We start from the raw sequence: 17,448 nt of genomic DNA on the forward strand, positions 1-17,448 counted from the left end.
TTGAGAAAAAAAAAAAAAAAAAAGAGAGAGTGCCTGACTTTTTTTCTGGCCAACACTGGATGTCATTTCAATTATTTTCACTTCAGTAAATATTGGCAAGATTTACCATTGGTGTAACCACAATAAAAGCCATGTTGTGCGTGTTGTCACATCTAAACCATTCAAAGGAATCAGACAATTTGGAACCAGTCTGTATTCCCATCCATCCATCACAGTTTGTGACAAAATATTGTGAACCCCATCTCATCTTGAAAAATACCATGCTATCCAATAACATCATGCAGTACTAGGGTTTCTATGTAAATATGAAACTGAAAGATCGATGGACAATGTTCACCTAAAGCAAACAGGCCTGGTTGCTAACAGATCCGTGCTGTTTATATAAGGTCAGAGGTTATAAGACAGAGCTTCAGGGTACAACATCCAGTTAGCTGCTCACAAACCTCGGAAGTAAACAAACCAGCAGTGATCATCATGCCCGGCAGCTACTGAGAAAATTAGTAGGAAGAACAGAGAAAGATAGAAAACAGTAGAAAAACATTCAGTAGGAGATACATTATTTAGGGGTCAGGAAGGTGACTCACTTGCATGTCTGGCAGATTTTGCACTCAGGGCACTGCCAACCTGCCCTCCTTAGAGGGGTCACGGCCATGTCCAGGCACATCCCATGGTAATGCTGACCACAACTGGTGCAGAAGAGCTGGTCCAGTAGGTCCCCCGGGCTATCGCATAGTGCGCAATTTACATCATCTACAACTATGGGCAGGAAAATGAAACAGAGACAGGCTTTGAGTGGGGGAAATATGGGAGATAAACTTATTGCAAACAGTGAAGTTGATACAATGAATCAAATCTCTAAGTTATTTTTACCATAGCTTTTAAATTCAATTTAGTGTACCCAATTCCCCCACTCTCCAACCCCATCTTTACCCAACTTACATTTGTGAATGGCCAATTCAATGTGTTCTGGGCAGAGGAGCGAGAGACTCCTGATATCCTGAAAGGTCCCAGCTGCCCCCGCACAGGGGTAATGGTAAAGTTGAGCACATCCTTCAGCACAGCACTTAATGGATGCTCCAAGGCGCTTACAGTATGCACAGTGCTGCAGAAAGAGAGACATCACAAAATAAGTCCAAAATGTCTTTGTCCTCATCTAAAATGAATAATAAAAAAAACCCCAAGGGAACAACAAACTCATGCCCACAGCATTTTTTATGAGTGACTTATCTTATGGCAAGTCCTTTATCCTTTAATGTCTCTTTGGAAAAAATGGTCATCTGGTTTCTCAGCTCAGGATCAAGACCCCTGTTTAAACCCCTGTTTTGATCCCCTGACGATCAGACCGCTGACAGATCCTCATACAACCCATATTTCTCTCAGTTCTACGAGTGTGCACTAATAGCCACTCTGGAGATGAAGTAGAAGACTCACTGATGGGCTACACGACCAATGGGCTGCAAACGCAATCGGAGAGCTGTGAGCTGTGCCACCGCTAACGCTAGGAGCTAAGCTGCCATGAGAGCTCAGCCCTGTTGAGTGGCGTGACCTTTTCCATTTCACAGCTGAGAGATCCACGCTGCCGGGCCGACCTTTACCAGCCAGTCTGATCCATCAGCTTTGCTGTGCCTCACTGAGGCAGACCCTCCCTTCTGCCCCAACACATTAAGATGGTGTTAACACCTATTAGTCCATGGATGTTCTTCCCTGACTCACCTTTGTGCTCCCTGAGTCAATGGCTCTGTCCACATTAAGCAGAGATTGTCCCTCGCCCTCACAAACACCTTCGGACCACAAGGCACAACTCTGATGTGCCCAGCATTGCCCTGAAATTTCAAAACATAAAAGATGTGACAATGAAAGAGTCAGAGTCAAATTAATATCTCTAAACTCACATCAACATATAAAGCATTTAAAGATGATGCAAACTTATCTAAATGTTAACTCTCCATAAAGGTTTGTTGGTATTACCTGACTCAAAGACAGACTGGACTTTAAGATCTTGTGGAAGGCCGACATGAGAAAGCTCATCCCAAAATCGACTGGCTGGGTCTGGTTCTTCCTCGCAGCTTTCAGACCCGCTGAAACAAAGGAGAAGGTTAGCAAAGAAAACAGGGCAGCACAGGTTTTTTTTTTAAAGAAGAAGACAGCTAAAAGATTTGCTACGCAAGAGATGGACAGAATGAATCAACTTAAAAATGAATCGAAACCAGAGAAATAAAGGGTAGAGGACGATGTGCAGTTTTTACTAAAGCAGAGAGATGAAGACAGAGAGAATGAGCTGGGGGAAAAATGTTAGAGAGCAAATAAAAAGCTGTGGGGGAGGAGGGAGAGGAGGAGGAGGAAGAGGGCCATCTTGTTTGGCGTGTGCACAAGAGGCTGGCTGTTCTGTCTCATAAAATCTGTTGAAAAGGATGTGTTTCTCTGAGTCCCTGGCTTGAACTAGTGAGCCGCATAGCATGCGGAAAATGTGGAGAGGGAGCATTAGCATTTAAAAAGGACCTAAGTTCCAGTAAACAAACCAACGGCCAAAATCAAGAGACTGGCTTCTGGAAGCATGATGGCACAAACATGACAAATAGCCCTGACAGCTTGTTGTTTAGAGCCAAAGTTTCATCACCAATTATGAAATGATCTTCTCCCACCTCCTCACATTTCCACAGTTTTCCCCTTTGTCCACCATCACTGCTTCTCTGACAAATCAATATATAATTTCTCCCCCTGCCCTGGGCTCCCTACTCTGCCATTGCGTGGCTCAACCGAGGGCTGGCCCCAATGACCAATCGCACAGCAACAACACAACAGCTACTGGTTGGCTTGGCCTGCTGCCAGACCCGTACTGCTCACACTGCCGATTACGTCACTGGGAGCCCAGAGAGACACCCAATTGGTTCCAAAGGACCAAAACAAATTAGGCAGCTGGCCAAAAAGTGTCCGAGGAGGGTCCTTTGTTGGCACAGTGTGCACGCATGCAAGCGCTCATGCACGCACGCACACGCAGACACAAACGCAGACATACACTCACGCAGACACACAGAGGAGAGATTCATGTCACCTGATGTGGCATCCCTGAGCTCAGGGCACTGACAGATAGTATGCCCGCTAATGCAAGGTGATAATTTAGCCTTCAAATGTAGGATCACAACACAACCTGCTAACTGAGGGATGCCCGTTGGCTTGTGCAGTCTGTGTAGGTGTGGTAGGTGATTGTGTGAACGAGTGAATTTGTATGTAAAATTGTGGGCATTTATTAACAAGTTTATTACCATTTTAAAGAGGATTTTCACCCAACATAAAGCCAAAGTAATTTTTTGCCACTAGTAAGACTTCCCCACAGCGTCTGCTATTTCCCAACCAGCGTTAAGCTTGTACAGGAACTCAGGACAACCAAACAATCAGTGAAGTGAGGCCATAAGCAAATTCTGATTTCATGCAGCTCATTAACTTCCTACAGGGAGACACCACAGACAACTTTGCTGTCCTGATCAACACTGACAGCCAAACCATTTGTGACAACACTGTCAGCCAAGCCTACTTACTTTGTCTTTTCCCTCGGTCCTGAGGTGGTCTCTCCAGTCATTTTTGGCTGAGTGGTTTTATCACCATCAATGCTATCACTCGTCGAGCCTCCTCCACCCTTGTGGCTGAATAGTGCTTCAAACTGAGGCGTGGTGCAGAATACTTGCAGATCCCCCTGACCCAGTAGGCTACGGCCACCGCAGTAACAGAAGGCACAGAGTCGCTCACTGAAACAAAGAAAATGGGTGGTAGGGGGTGTTTAATTATATATACCTACTGTGACTTAATACAGTGCCATGCATGTCACCATGAATTAAGGCCCCCTTTTTATGGCATTAGGACTGTCTGGGCACAACAGACATATAAACACACAACGCTTATGTTTGTGAGGCAAACGCTTAATTTTAACCACATAAAGGAGTTAATTCAGGATGATTTTTTTTTGTGAAAGACCTGAGTTGGAAACAAAGACCATCACCTTACACGCATTACTGGTCATGGAAATGTTGCGTATTCCATGTGAGAAAGGCTTTTTAGAGAAGAGTGGTAAATAGACTAAATAGAATAGTAGTCAAGAGATGGAAAGTTGAGAAATAAAACGTGCGGTAAATATTTATCACATTTGTAAGTGATAAGATGGCCTTGTTAATAGGATCCCCTAGGAAGCTGCTGGTCTGCCCTCCATCACAAACATCAATAGCAGAGACAGGCCAGAAGATTGATTATAACCTTTAACAGAGTGGCACCTGGGAAGAGAGTGCTGCCTTAACCAGCTGATGACTCCATTTGAATCCATCCATGCATGTGCACAGAGCAAAGCAAACAGCATGCCACATTGCTGGACACAAATGCATAATTGCATACCAGTGCCTGTTCATGTAGCCATTCATATAAACACTTTTTTAAAAGCACTCTCAAGACTCTTCATTTCTCATTTAACTGTGGTCCGGCGGAAGTTTAGTGTTTCTAACCTGCTTTTGACTTCTCTACTCGCTGAGACAGATGGTCCTGCTGAACTCTCGGCTGGAGGGCTCTGGGCCAGAGGGGAAGAGGGCTTGTCCTCCTCTGGCACCTCACTGGCCACCACTTCCACAGTTTCCACTGGCTGGATTTGTGTTTCTGATGACAACAAAAAAATTAAATGATCAGTTCGTCAGTAAACAATTTATGAAGCATTACACCCCCCCCCCAGTAGATCAGTGAGTATTACAACCCACTCCACACTTGCCTCTATGCCATTAGTTGCTCTTCAATTCATTGCCAATTATTACTGTAAAATCAGCATGCAGCTTCTGGCTGATACAAGCTGTCATAGGGCAGGTTGACTGCATTCTAGTCAGTTACCTCCAGGTCAAAAACACAGCCTTTATTAGTGAGAAGGATGGTAAAATATGGGGACCATATGCTCAAGCACTGATTACGGTAAACCCACTGGGAACATCAAGCTCTGGTACAGAATAGTAATAACAACAGAGGCATGGAAAAAAAACAAGAATTATGGCTGCCAAAATGTCTCAAGAAGTGAGGTTTAATATTAATGGGGAATATTTTGCCTGAAATACAACTCAACTCAATTTTGTTGCTATCATGAGTGCTTTTGATCTAAATTACAAAAAAGGCCAAGTTCACCATACTAATCAGGCAAAACAACTCCCAAAAGTACCGCTCACTTAGACTTTGGGCAATGTAACATTTTTATTAACATTACATTGCGATGTAATTAGGCTAATACCGTAATGATTCAGTGTCATCCAGTGGAATTACACAAGGACAAATTCAAGCTCATTACCTCCTAATAACCAAATCTACCTGTGAAAGGCTTCTTACAGTCTTGGCATATGAGTGAGGGATGTAACCTTTGTTTTTATAGCCTAATATTTAACAATATTGTGATTAAGCATTTAATATGTCACTATGCTAAAACTTTCAATGTAAAAATGTGTTTGAATATGTGGTTACCAATAATTTCAGGATTTTTAAACAGAAAAATCAGAACAGAACACAGATATTTTCTGCTTGACCTCAGCTGCCCAAATATCACTTTAGGGACAATACCATATAGAATCGTAGATTTCATTTTGCCAAAAGCCTGGAGGCAGAGAGAGCCATTGAGGTAACCACTGGGGTTTAAGTGGACAAGGGAGTAGCCTAAAAGACAAAACCCAATAATGGGTTCTTTCATTATGGATTTTTTTTAACCATATGTTTTAAAACTCATAAAAATTGGCTGTTGTTGGTATAAGGTAAACTACAACTAATAAAAGAAAAGCTAGCCACTGGCAGAATTTGATTCCCCAATATCTCCACCACAGCAACAGGGCAGCACTGAGATGTATGAGAATGGGAGGCATGGTCACATGATGTGATGTACACATAAAAAAAAAGCACATAAATGGGTCTGGAGAGACTGATGGGATTTTAAAAAGCTTTTAGAGGGCATTAGCCTTGGGCTCTTTCCCACTGCACCTCAATGCCAATCTCAGAGCAGGAGGAGAGATGGAAGCAGTAAGGGGTGAAAAAAAAAAAAACACACCCACTGCAGCTTCACAGCTCAAGCTAAACCCTTTCAATTATAGCCCTGAAGTAGAAGCATGAGGTGCCAAGAAAAAAGCTCTCATCTATTCTTTTCCAGGAGAGGGAGACTCCTTTACCTTTACCGAAATATCCTCTGAAGCACTCTCTGCATGAGGCTGCCTGGATGTGCAAGTTCAAGTCTTATATCACTCCCAACAGAACCAACATGTACATAATGGATCAAAAAAGAGCATCGCAGAGTCTCACCTGTGTCCTGAGGGCCTACGGACTCTGTTATCTCAGTCCCATCCATGCTGTCCTCCTCATCCACAACAACTCTCCCTCTGGTGCGACCCCTAGGGTGAGGAAGAAAAACAAACAAATAAACAGAGGAAGTGAAAAGAAAAACACAAGGAAAAGTGTCTGGGTTCGTCTCAAGAGAGGGGGTAGCGATGCGGTCATAAATTAGTTAAATATAATCACAGCTGTCACTGATTTTTAATGGAGGCACTCAAGCCGCTGGGCAAGGCAGTAGGGCAATAGATTGGGGGTGGGGATGGGGGGTGGCTCAATACAGACTAGTTGTACATGGATTTTAAAGATGGAAGATGGCCAGTTTGGATAACTCTGCTCTAAACATTCAGGTAACTGGGAGCTAAAATAAAGAGACACTGTGGCATTCATGTAACGCAATCCACAAACCAATCAAAATGTATTGCTGCTCGTAACGCCAAAATTAAGACCCTCGTGTTCATCTTCAGCGCAACTTGGAACAAGTACCTTTATCATTTCCCTTGAGGAATAACAACTCATTAGAGTCTAACTGAACATGCTCTTATTGAATTTCAAATCAGAACACAGACATCACTTATTATGTGATAATAGCTCTGTAATTTAGGAGTACACAAACAAATATCTCATCATGAATGTGAATGAGTCATGTTTCGAGTTTTCAACAGTCATATGCTCAGGATTATTTGAGCAATCAAGAGCTGCATGTATATCACATAAGAATATAAATGGGCATTATTGATTGAAGCTTTGGATGAAACCAATGACACAGAGGACAACACAATTGTTTAAATCATGTTTCTGACTATGTTTTAGTGTTTTTTGTTATCATTTCAAAACTAAAACTAAAGGGAACAATTGTTTATGAGACTGAAAGCAAATTCCACCAAAATTCATTCTCCTTTCATACTGACACATTTGATTATTATGGTGTTTAAAGGGAAAAGGGGAAGTCCATGGATAGGTAACTACTGTTCTAATAATAAGGAAAGAGAACAGAATTACCATGATTACACATACTTAAGATACATTTCTGAATACATGAGCATATCAGCCAATAAAAACACACACACACACACACACACATTATCTTTTGTAATAAACAGCTACTACTTGAGGTATGACAAAAAAAAAACATCACAGCTGGGTTTGTACATACATCAGTAATACAGTGCTGGTTGTTTTCAGCACTGCAGCTTTGTGAAAAGGTCAGTGCTCTAGTTAATTTTCCACTGACTAATGCAAAGTAATTAATAATAAATAATAATAAATTATATTCAGTCATTTTTAGAAGGGCCAAGCTGAGATTATAAGATACAATTTATCACTGCCCTGCAACCTTGTCTTTAAAGACAAACAATTTATTACTATGATGCATTTTACATGTCTGAAGTAATGATACTGCTTTATATACATAATGGCGTTAAAACAAAGTGAAGACACTGTCATGAAAAGCTTTACTCAACTCGATCACTGTTTTTTTCAGATTTGTGATCTAATATTTATTCTTTATTAAATAGTTCCTGATATAAATGAAAATGTTTTGGATTATAGACTATTTTATTTGGGCAAAGTTCTTGGGCAGCTAATTGTGTTTAAATAACATTTCACTTTCTTTTGAGAACTTAAGTGTCTTTTGTTAAAATGAAAACGTTCACATTTCCAACCATATTCCTGTGTGACAACTCGTACAGATGCACATACACCAGCCCATACAGTACGGAGAGATCTCTTAGCGTCAGCATCCTCCAATGGGAGCTATGTTAACCAAATCTTGGAAGCGCCATGTGGAGGGGATAATTGTCATGGATACAAATTAAATAGCAACGTCAAGTAATGATGTTGTGGGCAAGGGGGGGTGGTGGTAATTTTCAATGCCACTGGAGAGAAAAATCACAAATGGCTGGATGCCAAATCAACCCCTCCCTCTTAATGACTTCCATGTCAAGATAAGGAGCAACCCAAAAACCCAAGAATGATAGAAGAGGCCTCTAACAAACCTTGGCTAAACACATAATTACCTGTAAGCATGAGTCAAACATAAATATGCTAATAAGGTGGAAACAAACGATCAAATCTTAACAGAGAGCTCTTTTCATGTTGTTGAGCCAAATATGGGCTGTCTTGCAGCTTTTGGATCACACTGAGAATTGCACATGACAGAATCTGAATTTACACAATCGTCATGAGGAACAGGATTTTTTTTTTCCACAATTAATTATAATTGATGACTGAATGTGATATTAGAAAAATAGACCTAGAAAAACAACTGCGACAAATCAGTTATGTGAAACATCTGCACTAACAAGCAAAAGAATCAAAAACAACTTATCAATATACAGTTGCTTTGTAATAAATCTTAGATGCAAAATTTGACAAAATCAACTCTCATTAAATTTCTCATTAAACTATTGAAGGTCTTTGTTCAATGTGCTACTGATTATGAGACAAGGAGCTTGAACAGTGTAAAAAATAAAATCAATGAAGACTGCAATTATGTACATTTTCAAAACTGTACTGCACCTGATAAGCATATGTAAGCAGGTCAGACAGCTACGTACCAGGACCAAGCTAAAAATGTTTACCACTGCAGCAGAATAACAAGCCTTTTACATCTTTCAGCCATATACTTACCACACCTTCTGTATCACAGGCTTTCCTTTACATTTACATAGCAAACATTATTACTGTCTATAACTAATGACATTGAAGTAGCTGTGTGTGACATTTTCATCTATGACCACAATCTAGTGTATACAGACAAAGTAGTTGGTGGTGACCTCTTTACATAGACAGCTACACAACATTCAACTGTAATTACATATAACTACGCTAAAGCCATCACATTTCAGCACTGAGACAGCCAGTTATTTCACTGACAAATGCTCAAGACTAACATTCAACCCCATACCCTGCACAACTTACCCCCTTCCCCTCCCCTCCCTCCATAGTCCCACCACAGGGAGAGAGAGGAAAAAAAAAGAAAAGGTGAAAATAATGCCATGGTAAGTAGTCCCAGCCAGCAGACTGCTGCCTGGAAAACCTGACACGGATCAATGCCATTCTGAAATGGACTGAATAGCAGATGGAGCGTGGGCAAATCGAGTAAATTCCAACAACCAGGTCTAGCAGAGCAATTTATGACACATCTTCCTTTGTCACAGGCAAACTGGCTTTTACAACACTTAACACTGGTAATTTTAATATTTATTTATACATATTGCTTATATCCATTAGAAGAGGCAGCCAGTTTGTCTGAACACAAAACTGAGAGAATGTTGTGATTGAGCATAGTGTGTCCCATAATAGTGTAGTTTGGTCCCTAATCTGCCAAACAGGTAGTTTTAAAACAGGGCCATGCATTTGCCTTTTATTTTTATGAGCATTTTTATTAGATATTAGGGTGTATTGAAATAGCTGAAAGCCCACAGGAGGTACAACCTGAGGTCCATCCACAAAGCTCTGATCATTGTTGAGAGTTGGTGGAGGTAGAGGACTATTGAGCTTTCTGGAGGTGCTGTGTTTCAAATTCAATGAATCTGAGATTAGATACATATTTGTCGATATGGGCTCAGTAACTGTGATAACCATTTCAGCATTTTAATCTACAGCCTTATCACAAACCTGTTTTTACACAAGCACCTACAGTCTTAATTCTGGCCACAACAACACTGACCATAACAACAACATAAAGAACCACATGAGGAGCACATTTCTGCTGATGGTTTGTTCTTGACCTGTTCATCAACATGATGCAATTCAAGTCTGTCCCAGGTCATCCTTCCACTGTGGCATTAACGCATCATCTGGATGCTTGCAGATTAAACGATCCATTGGGAGGCAGGGTATTAAGATTGATTGAGAGGACAGACTGAGGAGAGAGTTAAGAACCTTGCGGGCATTTTATAACAGAGCAGCTCTAAGCTGCATTATATGTTGCTATGGGAGTCACAAAGAACCCAGGTATCTTGTACAATGCCTCATAAGAAATTTCTGTTGGTGTTACCTAGAGCTGCAGTGGAACTGTAATAAACCCTATATCAGAAGGACTTTAAACCATAATTCCTACCAAAAAACCTGCTGCCAGCTAAATGACCTGGGCAGGACCAGGCAATGCTAGAAACACCAACAAATATTCTGTATTCCACCAAGAACACCATAAATTTGCCACATACTGTATACTAATCCATGTTACACTAGTTCTCAGAAATGTAGACAATGAGCTATAGTAATTGAGGACAGATAAATAAATCTGCCAATAAGAAAAGACACATGATAAGGTGTTCTAAATTTTCTAGATCATAGATTTTGTAAAAGCTTGTTTGTAGTCCATTCAACCCAAATTTGTTCAGGATTACTAAGGTTAATCTAATATACGATACCTCCTGAGCTGATGTAGAATTGTGGCCATAACTTTGTTTGAAATGTTTTGATACATAATTTAAACAGACAGCTGTCCCATATTGGTTTTTGGGTTATGTGCCCGGGTCAATCTTGTTTCACACTCAAGAATGGTGAACTTTTAAGAAGGAAAAATTTTAAAATGTCATTCCCAAGGGAGTGTTTTCATGGCTCCATACATGAATGGCCATCTCAATGCGTCAAACGCACTACTGTCTACTTCTATATCAAATGGACAACCCTAAATATGGGGACAAAGTGTAATGGGCCTGACACCTGGCAACTGGAAAATTACTGAGATATATATATATATATATATATATATTTTTTTAAATTCACATTATTTTAGCAGCACAACAAAGTCCTACTAATTCAAGGAATGATAATTCCCTCTGCCATAAAAATACAAAATAATTTCCTTGTTGAGGTAAAAACCTACTTCTTTCTGTTCTTAGGCGTGGATGAGGGTGGTGCCTGGGGTAGGATGGCAGCAGCATCCTTGCGTGGCCTGCCACGTGGTCGCTTGTCTGCGTGGGCAGGACTTCCTGTGGACGTGGCCCCTACACTGCTGGAGGGCGGTGAGGGTCCCTGGTCAGAGGGCTCCACAGTCTTATCCTCTGATGACATTCTAAAAAAAAAATGGTAAGAAAGATCATGATAGGTGTTTCAATGGCAGGTAACATAAGCTTGGAAAATTAGCTCAACTATTTAAACACGAAGAGGTAAAGTAGGTGCTGATTTTCACCCCATTTGATTTGATATTCCTAAAAAGAATGAATAGGAAAAAGATGACATTTCATGGGAAAATTCAAACCCTTAATGGTGGGAGAACGAACCTGGGTTGCAACTTCTTTCACTGAGCTATCCAGATGTCAATATATTTTCAAGCATATTTAACTCTTTAACTCTAAATGAAGAGTTGAGGTAGACTGTAGCCTGTTCACTAGCTTATATTTGATAATGTGCACTTTGCTGGAAATCATTTCTGATAAATTTCCCCAAAACTTTATACTTTTCTTAGTTCTACTTGATCCTGTGTCACCAGGCTAAAACTCCCTGGGCATCCATCTTGGCAGTGAAGACCTTAGTGATCTCATTTGCTGGGTTTGAAGCATCTTGAATGCTGTTTCTATGCCCATGGTGCATTACCTTTTATCCAACCTGCAATTCCTGCATTTCTTGCAGAAAAATCCTGTGCACTTAAAGTTGAAAAATGTTCAACTCTGAGCAGAGAAATGTTCATCAGCTTAGCGTTCGACCAATGTGAGCAAAGTGGAGGGGCAGCAATTCCACCTCTTTCTCGAAGCTTTCTGCAATCACTCCACATCCAGCTGCTCCAGGTTTTCTATTTTGCTGCAACCCACCCACTAAAAGAAAACCCACTACAAACCACTCAATGGTACATATGGTGAATGCTACCCTTTAGCTGCATTTTACAATGTGAAGTGAAATTTAGAGGTGGCCCAAGAGTGCACTGGAAAAACAATGGTAAGCTGAATATTTACTTAAAGTTGTGCAAACCATGGTTGGGTGAAATAAAAACATGATAACAAAAATTTGTAAAATGCAAACATTTTCTATACCATCCGTATCATATCTTTGGCCATTGTGGATAATGTTGCAAAACCAGAAAGAAGGACTGCCATATGGCATTGTGATTGAAATTAAGTGAAAATGTCCATTGGCTGCTTGCATCAACACTCCAGCAGGCAAACACACAAATAAAGCCAGACAAAAAATGTATTTGCATTATACGTCAATACAGTTTTTTCATGGGATGACATACCCACTTTACACTCCTGGCACAATCATGCCACTCTGCACCTCTCACATGCCCTAGTCTGATCGTATGTCTAAAATAGGGGGAGGCCTTTCTTCCTTTAGGTGTTATGGGGGGGGGAAAAAGTAAAATTAAGGAAAAGCTTGTATTTTTCTGACCATCCTGTTTTGTCAGTATGATTGTCGTATCTCACAAATGACACATGCTCTATGCTTTACAGCAGAGTTATTGTGATGAAGTATTGTTATTGACCAAATGAGTGAGTTCTTGTATTTTAAACAAAAAACAAAACTTTATTAAAATCTTATAATTTAGCCACTGAATCTATAGCTGGTGGGAAACCCATCCTGCAAACCAAGTACTGCAACCACATCCTAATGTTGACACACTGGATTTTCCCTTGGATTTCTGACAGTATTTTATGCAATTCAATTGCACTGTGAAAAACTCACCACTGCAACTAAAACCCAACAATAGGTCCCAAATTAAAAGGAAAAACTAATATTAACTGCCTTAATAAGGTGTTGGGCCATCAAATGCTGCCATAGCAGCTTCAGTTCATCTTGGCATGGATTCTATGAGTCTCTGTAACTGAACTGGCGCGATTCTTTCATTCTTTCACATTCCTTCATTAAGCAATTTGATGATGGTGTTCGATTGGTTTTAAGTGCGGTAAGTATAAAGGGTACATCGTTTTGTGCCCTACCCTTTGCCCTGTATGAAAGCCTCTGTGTTTGTTATGTTTCTAAACCCATTTACAAAAAGGTTTTTCTTTTAATTTGTCACCTGTCTGTATGTTTTCTGTTTATGTGCTGAGCAAGCTGCTTTGAAATGTGTACTTGGTCAGTGTCTTGTGAACATCAACTTCCGCTCAACAAGGCAGCGCAGTTAAGACTTTGTGCTGTAAGCACAAGTATTTTGTTCATCACTGAGAGCTAAACTGTTACATGATAAATAAAAGTTTATATAAATTAAGATTTGCACCAATTTATAGTTTTGGGTGGAGTGTGCCCCAAAACATCAAATTGTAAGTGGTTGTTTCCAGTAAACAAACTCAGAAAAGAAAATCGTGTCCTGCCCAGCCCTTTATGACAAAGGTCCAACACCAAGTTGATGCATTTCAGCTGTGTTTTTTAATTGACCATCTCATGTGCATCTGACAAAACAGACTGGTCACATTTTTGCTCCCATATTGCGTGCAACTGATTGTTTAGGCTTCAAATCTCTTTTTTTGCGACTTATTTGCATGAATCCATTGATTCCATATTGGTCTGCGAGCACTGTCAAAGCACTAATTTCACATCAGAACCCATTTAGCACAGACAGTGATGATTGCCTGCAGCTGTTGCCGTTGTGCTGCTTTCACTACATAACCACCTTAGACAAGAACAAAGTTAACAATTGGCTGGTGAAGAAAATTGAGCATCTAGCAAGCTAAAGATTGTGTTTCTTAGAATTCAGTGGAAAAAACAGGTGAAAGGCAAGAGAAGACTGAATGATCAGTACCATCCAATGGTATGCTCATGTTGGTTTGTGTCTATATACGAGTGTCTATGATATGAGTAGGTGACTGTTTGCCAACACATTAGTTATAACTACTTAATAAGCCCAGGTTGTTGCAGTGACTTTGTTTTGCAGTCTTGAAAAAAACTTGCTGAAGGGGCTTTAAATAGAGTGAATCATAATGATATCTAAAATTGTTACATTTTTTATTTGACTTCTAATGCATGATTGAATAGTAACATGAGACTTTATGGTTAACCAAGTCTTGTCACCAGGCTGTGATGCAGTATGACAGATGTGAAAATAAAATATGCTCTAATAAACCTTTTATGATAAAGCTAACTGAGATCCAAACATGTATTTTTCACTTGTTTACCGATAGGCTTACACCTTAGGGAAAGATAGAAAAAGTACTAATTTTGGCAAAACATGATCCCAGGCACCACCCCTCATCCATCCAGTAGACTAGTTCCAAACAACAAATGCACCATGTATTTACTTACCAGTAATGATTTTTGATGGATCCTCTTTATAAGTAGATGCAAAAATCCAAGACTCTTTCTAACTTGTTTTTCTCTACCAAAGTGTAATTGCATCAGACTACATTGTGACTAATATTTAGAATGAGTCAACTTTCAGTAAACCAGCAAAATAGTTTGTAAACCATGGCAAACCTAATTTGCCTCATTACACTGTAACCTTTGCAATGTAGCTTATTGCACATCTGTGGGATGCAGTATAACTGCTGAGGCGATATGTTTGTTCAGCACCACATTACATTAACTTGTTTTTAGCTCATGGTATTCTACTAAACAGTTATTTAAAATCACTAGCACTGGTGGCTAGTCATGAGCTGTGGATTGGAAGGACATTGTGTGCCCTGAACTTATTTCAACAATTAAAGAGGCATTTTTATTCAGTGAGCCAGAAGAGGTCTCAATTTGTAATCTTCGATATTGTGGAAATGACACCATCTTTTGCTGCCGATCTGTGGTAATTCTCTCTTTCTCTTAATGTCTATATTGGACTCCACCAGCCTCCAGGCTCTGTGCACAGATGGCTGTCCAACAACACCAAACTCCACAAGAAATATTAGTCATTACAACCGTTAGATTGTCAGTGCAATTATCTAGAAATTATGAATCTGAGCTTACATCCTTATATCAGAAACAGGGACTTAGACTGTCCCCAAAACACAAGGTAGAAAATTTAGTTAGATAAGGACAATTTTATAACCAGATTTACAACCAGGTAAGCCTCAATTGAAAGTGATGAGAACAACGATTATTGTTAGGGCATCCGAGGTTAGGATCTGGTGACTACTAGGCAGTCACGACCACCATGGGCACAATTGTAGACATGCTAACGTTAGCTTTTGTTAACTCAAGCCTGGGCACAAAGCAGTTGCATACAGCTAACGATAGCTAGCCTGTTGTGTTGAACTCTGTCGCCTTTTCTTTGCCGACCACAGACAAAAGTAACATTGACATCGTCTAGACAGAAAATGCATACAGAAATGGATCCATCTTTCATATTTAACTGGCAATGGGAGACTTATTTCAGATTTGAGACACATTTCCCAGTAAACTTTCAAAGAGGTTCACACAGCAAACAGGTTACCCATGGTTGCAGTTAGTTGGCCAACTCATCGCACTGGCTTGTAACGCCTACGCCAAAACACCAAAGATTAATGCTTCAGCCTTTCATTGTCCCACGGCTAACGTTCAATATAATAGTCTTGTGGATGATGGCAAACTTATCTTGTAGCCTTAACCACACTATGCGTTAGCCAACTTCCCACTGGGTACAAGGCAAGATGAGCATTTGTGCCCAACACACACAAAGGCTCGGTCTATTCAACGAAACGGAACTGTTCTGGGGAACTACAATGCTACACAAAAAGTGAAAATGATACACTATACAATGACGTAAGCTTTGATTTTTGCTTTTTGTTACAAACTAACGATAGTTGTGTGTGACCATTGAGCTCATATATCATGTTTAGCTATTAACATATGATATTATCCTTCTAGTACTGATTATATAGCACCCATGGATCGTTCTATTCACTGTTCCGTTCCGTTTAATAGTCTGAGTCATGAAAGCCAAGGCGGCGACAAACCCCCAACATCAGACTGGAGGTGGATAATGTTGGCTCAGCTTTGCTTCAAAAGCTGAATGCCAAACAAATCTAGCTTGCATGAAAAACAATTGAAGTTCTCATTGGTGCTTACCTTCCAGCCCTATGAATAGCGAATTATCCTCTTCATGTCCAAAATACTGGGAGATGAAACGTCGCACTTTTATCACCCAGCTAGCTAGCAAGCTAACTGAGCTAGCTAGCCTCTCTCCAATGAAGCAACACCGCAGTTCTCAGAAATGCATAACGCATATCATTATATTCCAACGTTGCAATGTTATTCCCAACTTTGCCCATTTGATGGGAAGGCGGATGATGTAAATCCAACAGAAAACCGCTTCACTGGCAAACGCATTTGGGGGGATCACTTTCCTTTCTCCAATGACAGCTGTCGTCGCACGAGTTAGGGTTATATAGCTAGTTGGTGTTAGCCACCCAAGTCTACGGCCAACAATTTTACCATTAACGTATGAACAAATCAAAGCCAAAATCCAAGCGGCTGCAAAAGTCAATACTTCGTAAATGAAACTTTAAACGTGAATCCTCAGCGAATGTGCAGCGACGCGCAAAGCAAATGTTGGTTGCCGACCGCTTGGTTGGCAACTGGTTCTATTTTCTTCAGCTGCGACAAGCTGCGGGACCAAGCGGCCAGTTAGGAGACTCTCGCAGCCAGCCTGCCACGCAGTAACAACCGCCTCCCTAGACATGTAAAAACAAACATTAGCTTGCCAAAAACAATATTCCGCCTGCCACACTGGCCGAACTGTGAATTTACTATGAATTATCACAAAATTAAGTTGAAGATGACGCTTCAGCGTACTCTGTAACGGTGGCCATATCTAATGATAAGTGGCACCGAACCACAGCCCCTCTAGGCTCTTCAAAAACTAGATCCACCTCCCACTGCCACAACTACGGCACACAAATCTTTTCAAATCGGTGTGACTCGTCGAGAAAGGGATGTTTCGTGAGTCTGACAACCGTTTAACAACATCGATAAGACAACATGATAAAAATAATACCACGCAAACCATTTGACAATTTCTTCAAAATACTCTCTGACCCTGCGGAGGGATATGGGCATTTAGTAAATAAAATAATGGCTTGGGAGAGTTCGAAGAGATGGAGCCTGGATTTTGGAGTTGGTGGAGGAGGATTGTCAACCGTTGGTGCTCCAGTTCATGCAAATCTTCGCCGGCAGCAGCAACAGCAGTAGTGACTCCAGCTGTCATCCGCCTGGAAACAGAAAAAAATTATTAACTTTAATATGCACCGTGGTCGTTTATGACTAGTACAGATACCA

The 17,448-nt window shown here is 40.5% G+C and overlaps 1 protein-coding gene across 1 annotated transcript in view; it reads right to left on the reverse strand.

The window, feature by feature from the left end:
* kmt2cb (lysine (K)-specific methyltransferase 2Cb) overlaps positions 1-17,064 on the reverse strand; it is a 60,687-nt gene extending 43,623 nt beyond the window's left edge. Inside the window, exons 1-10 of the mRNA XM_087179574.1 lie at positions 16,240-17,064; positions 11,162-11,350; positions 6,298-6,386; positions 4,488-4,635; positions 3,537-3,743; positions 1,969-2,078; positions 1,714-1,823; positions 940-1,102; positions 585-756; positions 107-152 (exon numbers count right to left, since the gene is read on the reverse strand). Coding sequence (XP_087035700.1) covers positions 107-152; positions 585-756; positions 940-1,102; positions 1,714-1,823; positions 1,969-2,078; positions 3,537-3,743; positions 4,488-4,635; positions 6,298-6,386; positions 11,162-11,349 — 1,233 coding nt within the window. The 5' untranslated portion in view covers position 11,350; positions 16,240-17,064. The remainder of the gene's footprint in view (positions 1-106; positions 153-584; positions 757-939; positions 1,103-1,713; positions 1,824-1,968; positions 2,079-3,536; positions 3,744-4,487; positions 4,636-6,297; positions 6,387-11,161; positions 11,351-16,239) is intronic.
* Positions 17,065-17,448: the final 384 nt, after the last annotated feature.

This window comes from Seriola lalandi, unplaced genomic scaffold (genome assembly GCF_002814215.2).
Source record: "Seriola lalandi dorsalis isolate HSWRI2012SDOR001 ecotype SW California unplaced genomic scaffold, Sedor1 jcf7180002054855, whole genome shotgun sequence".
Taxonomy (NCBI): domain Eukaryota; kingdom Metazoa; phylum Chordata; class Actinopteri; order Carangiformes; family Carangidae; genus Seriola; species Seriola lalandi.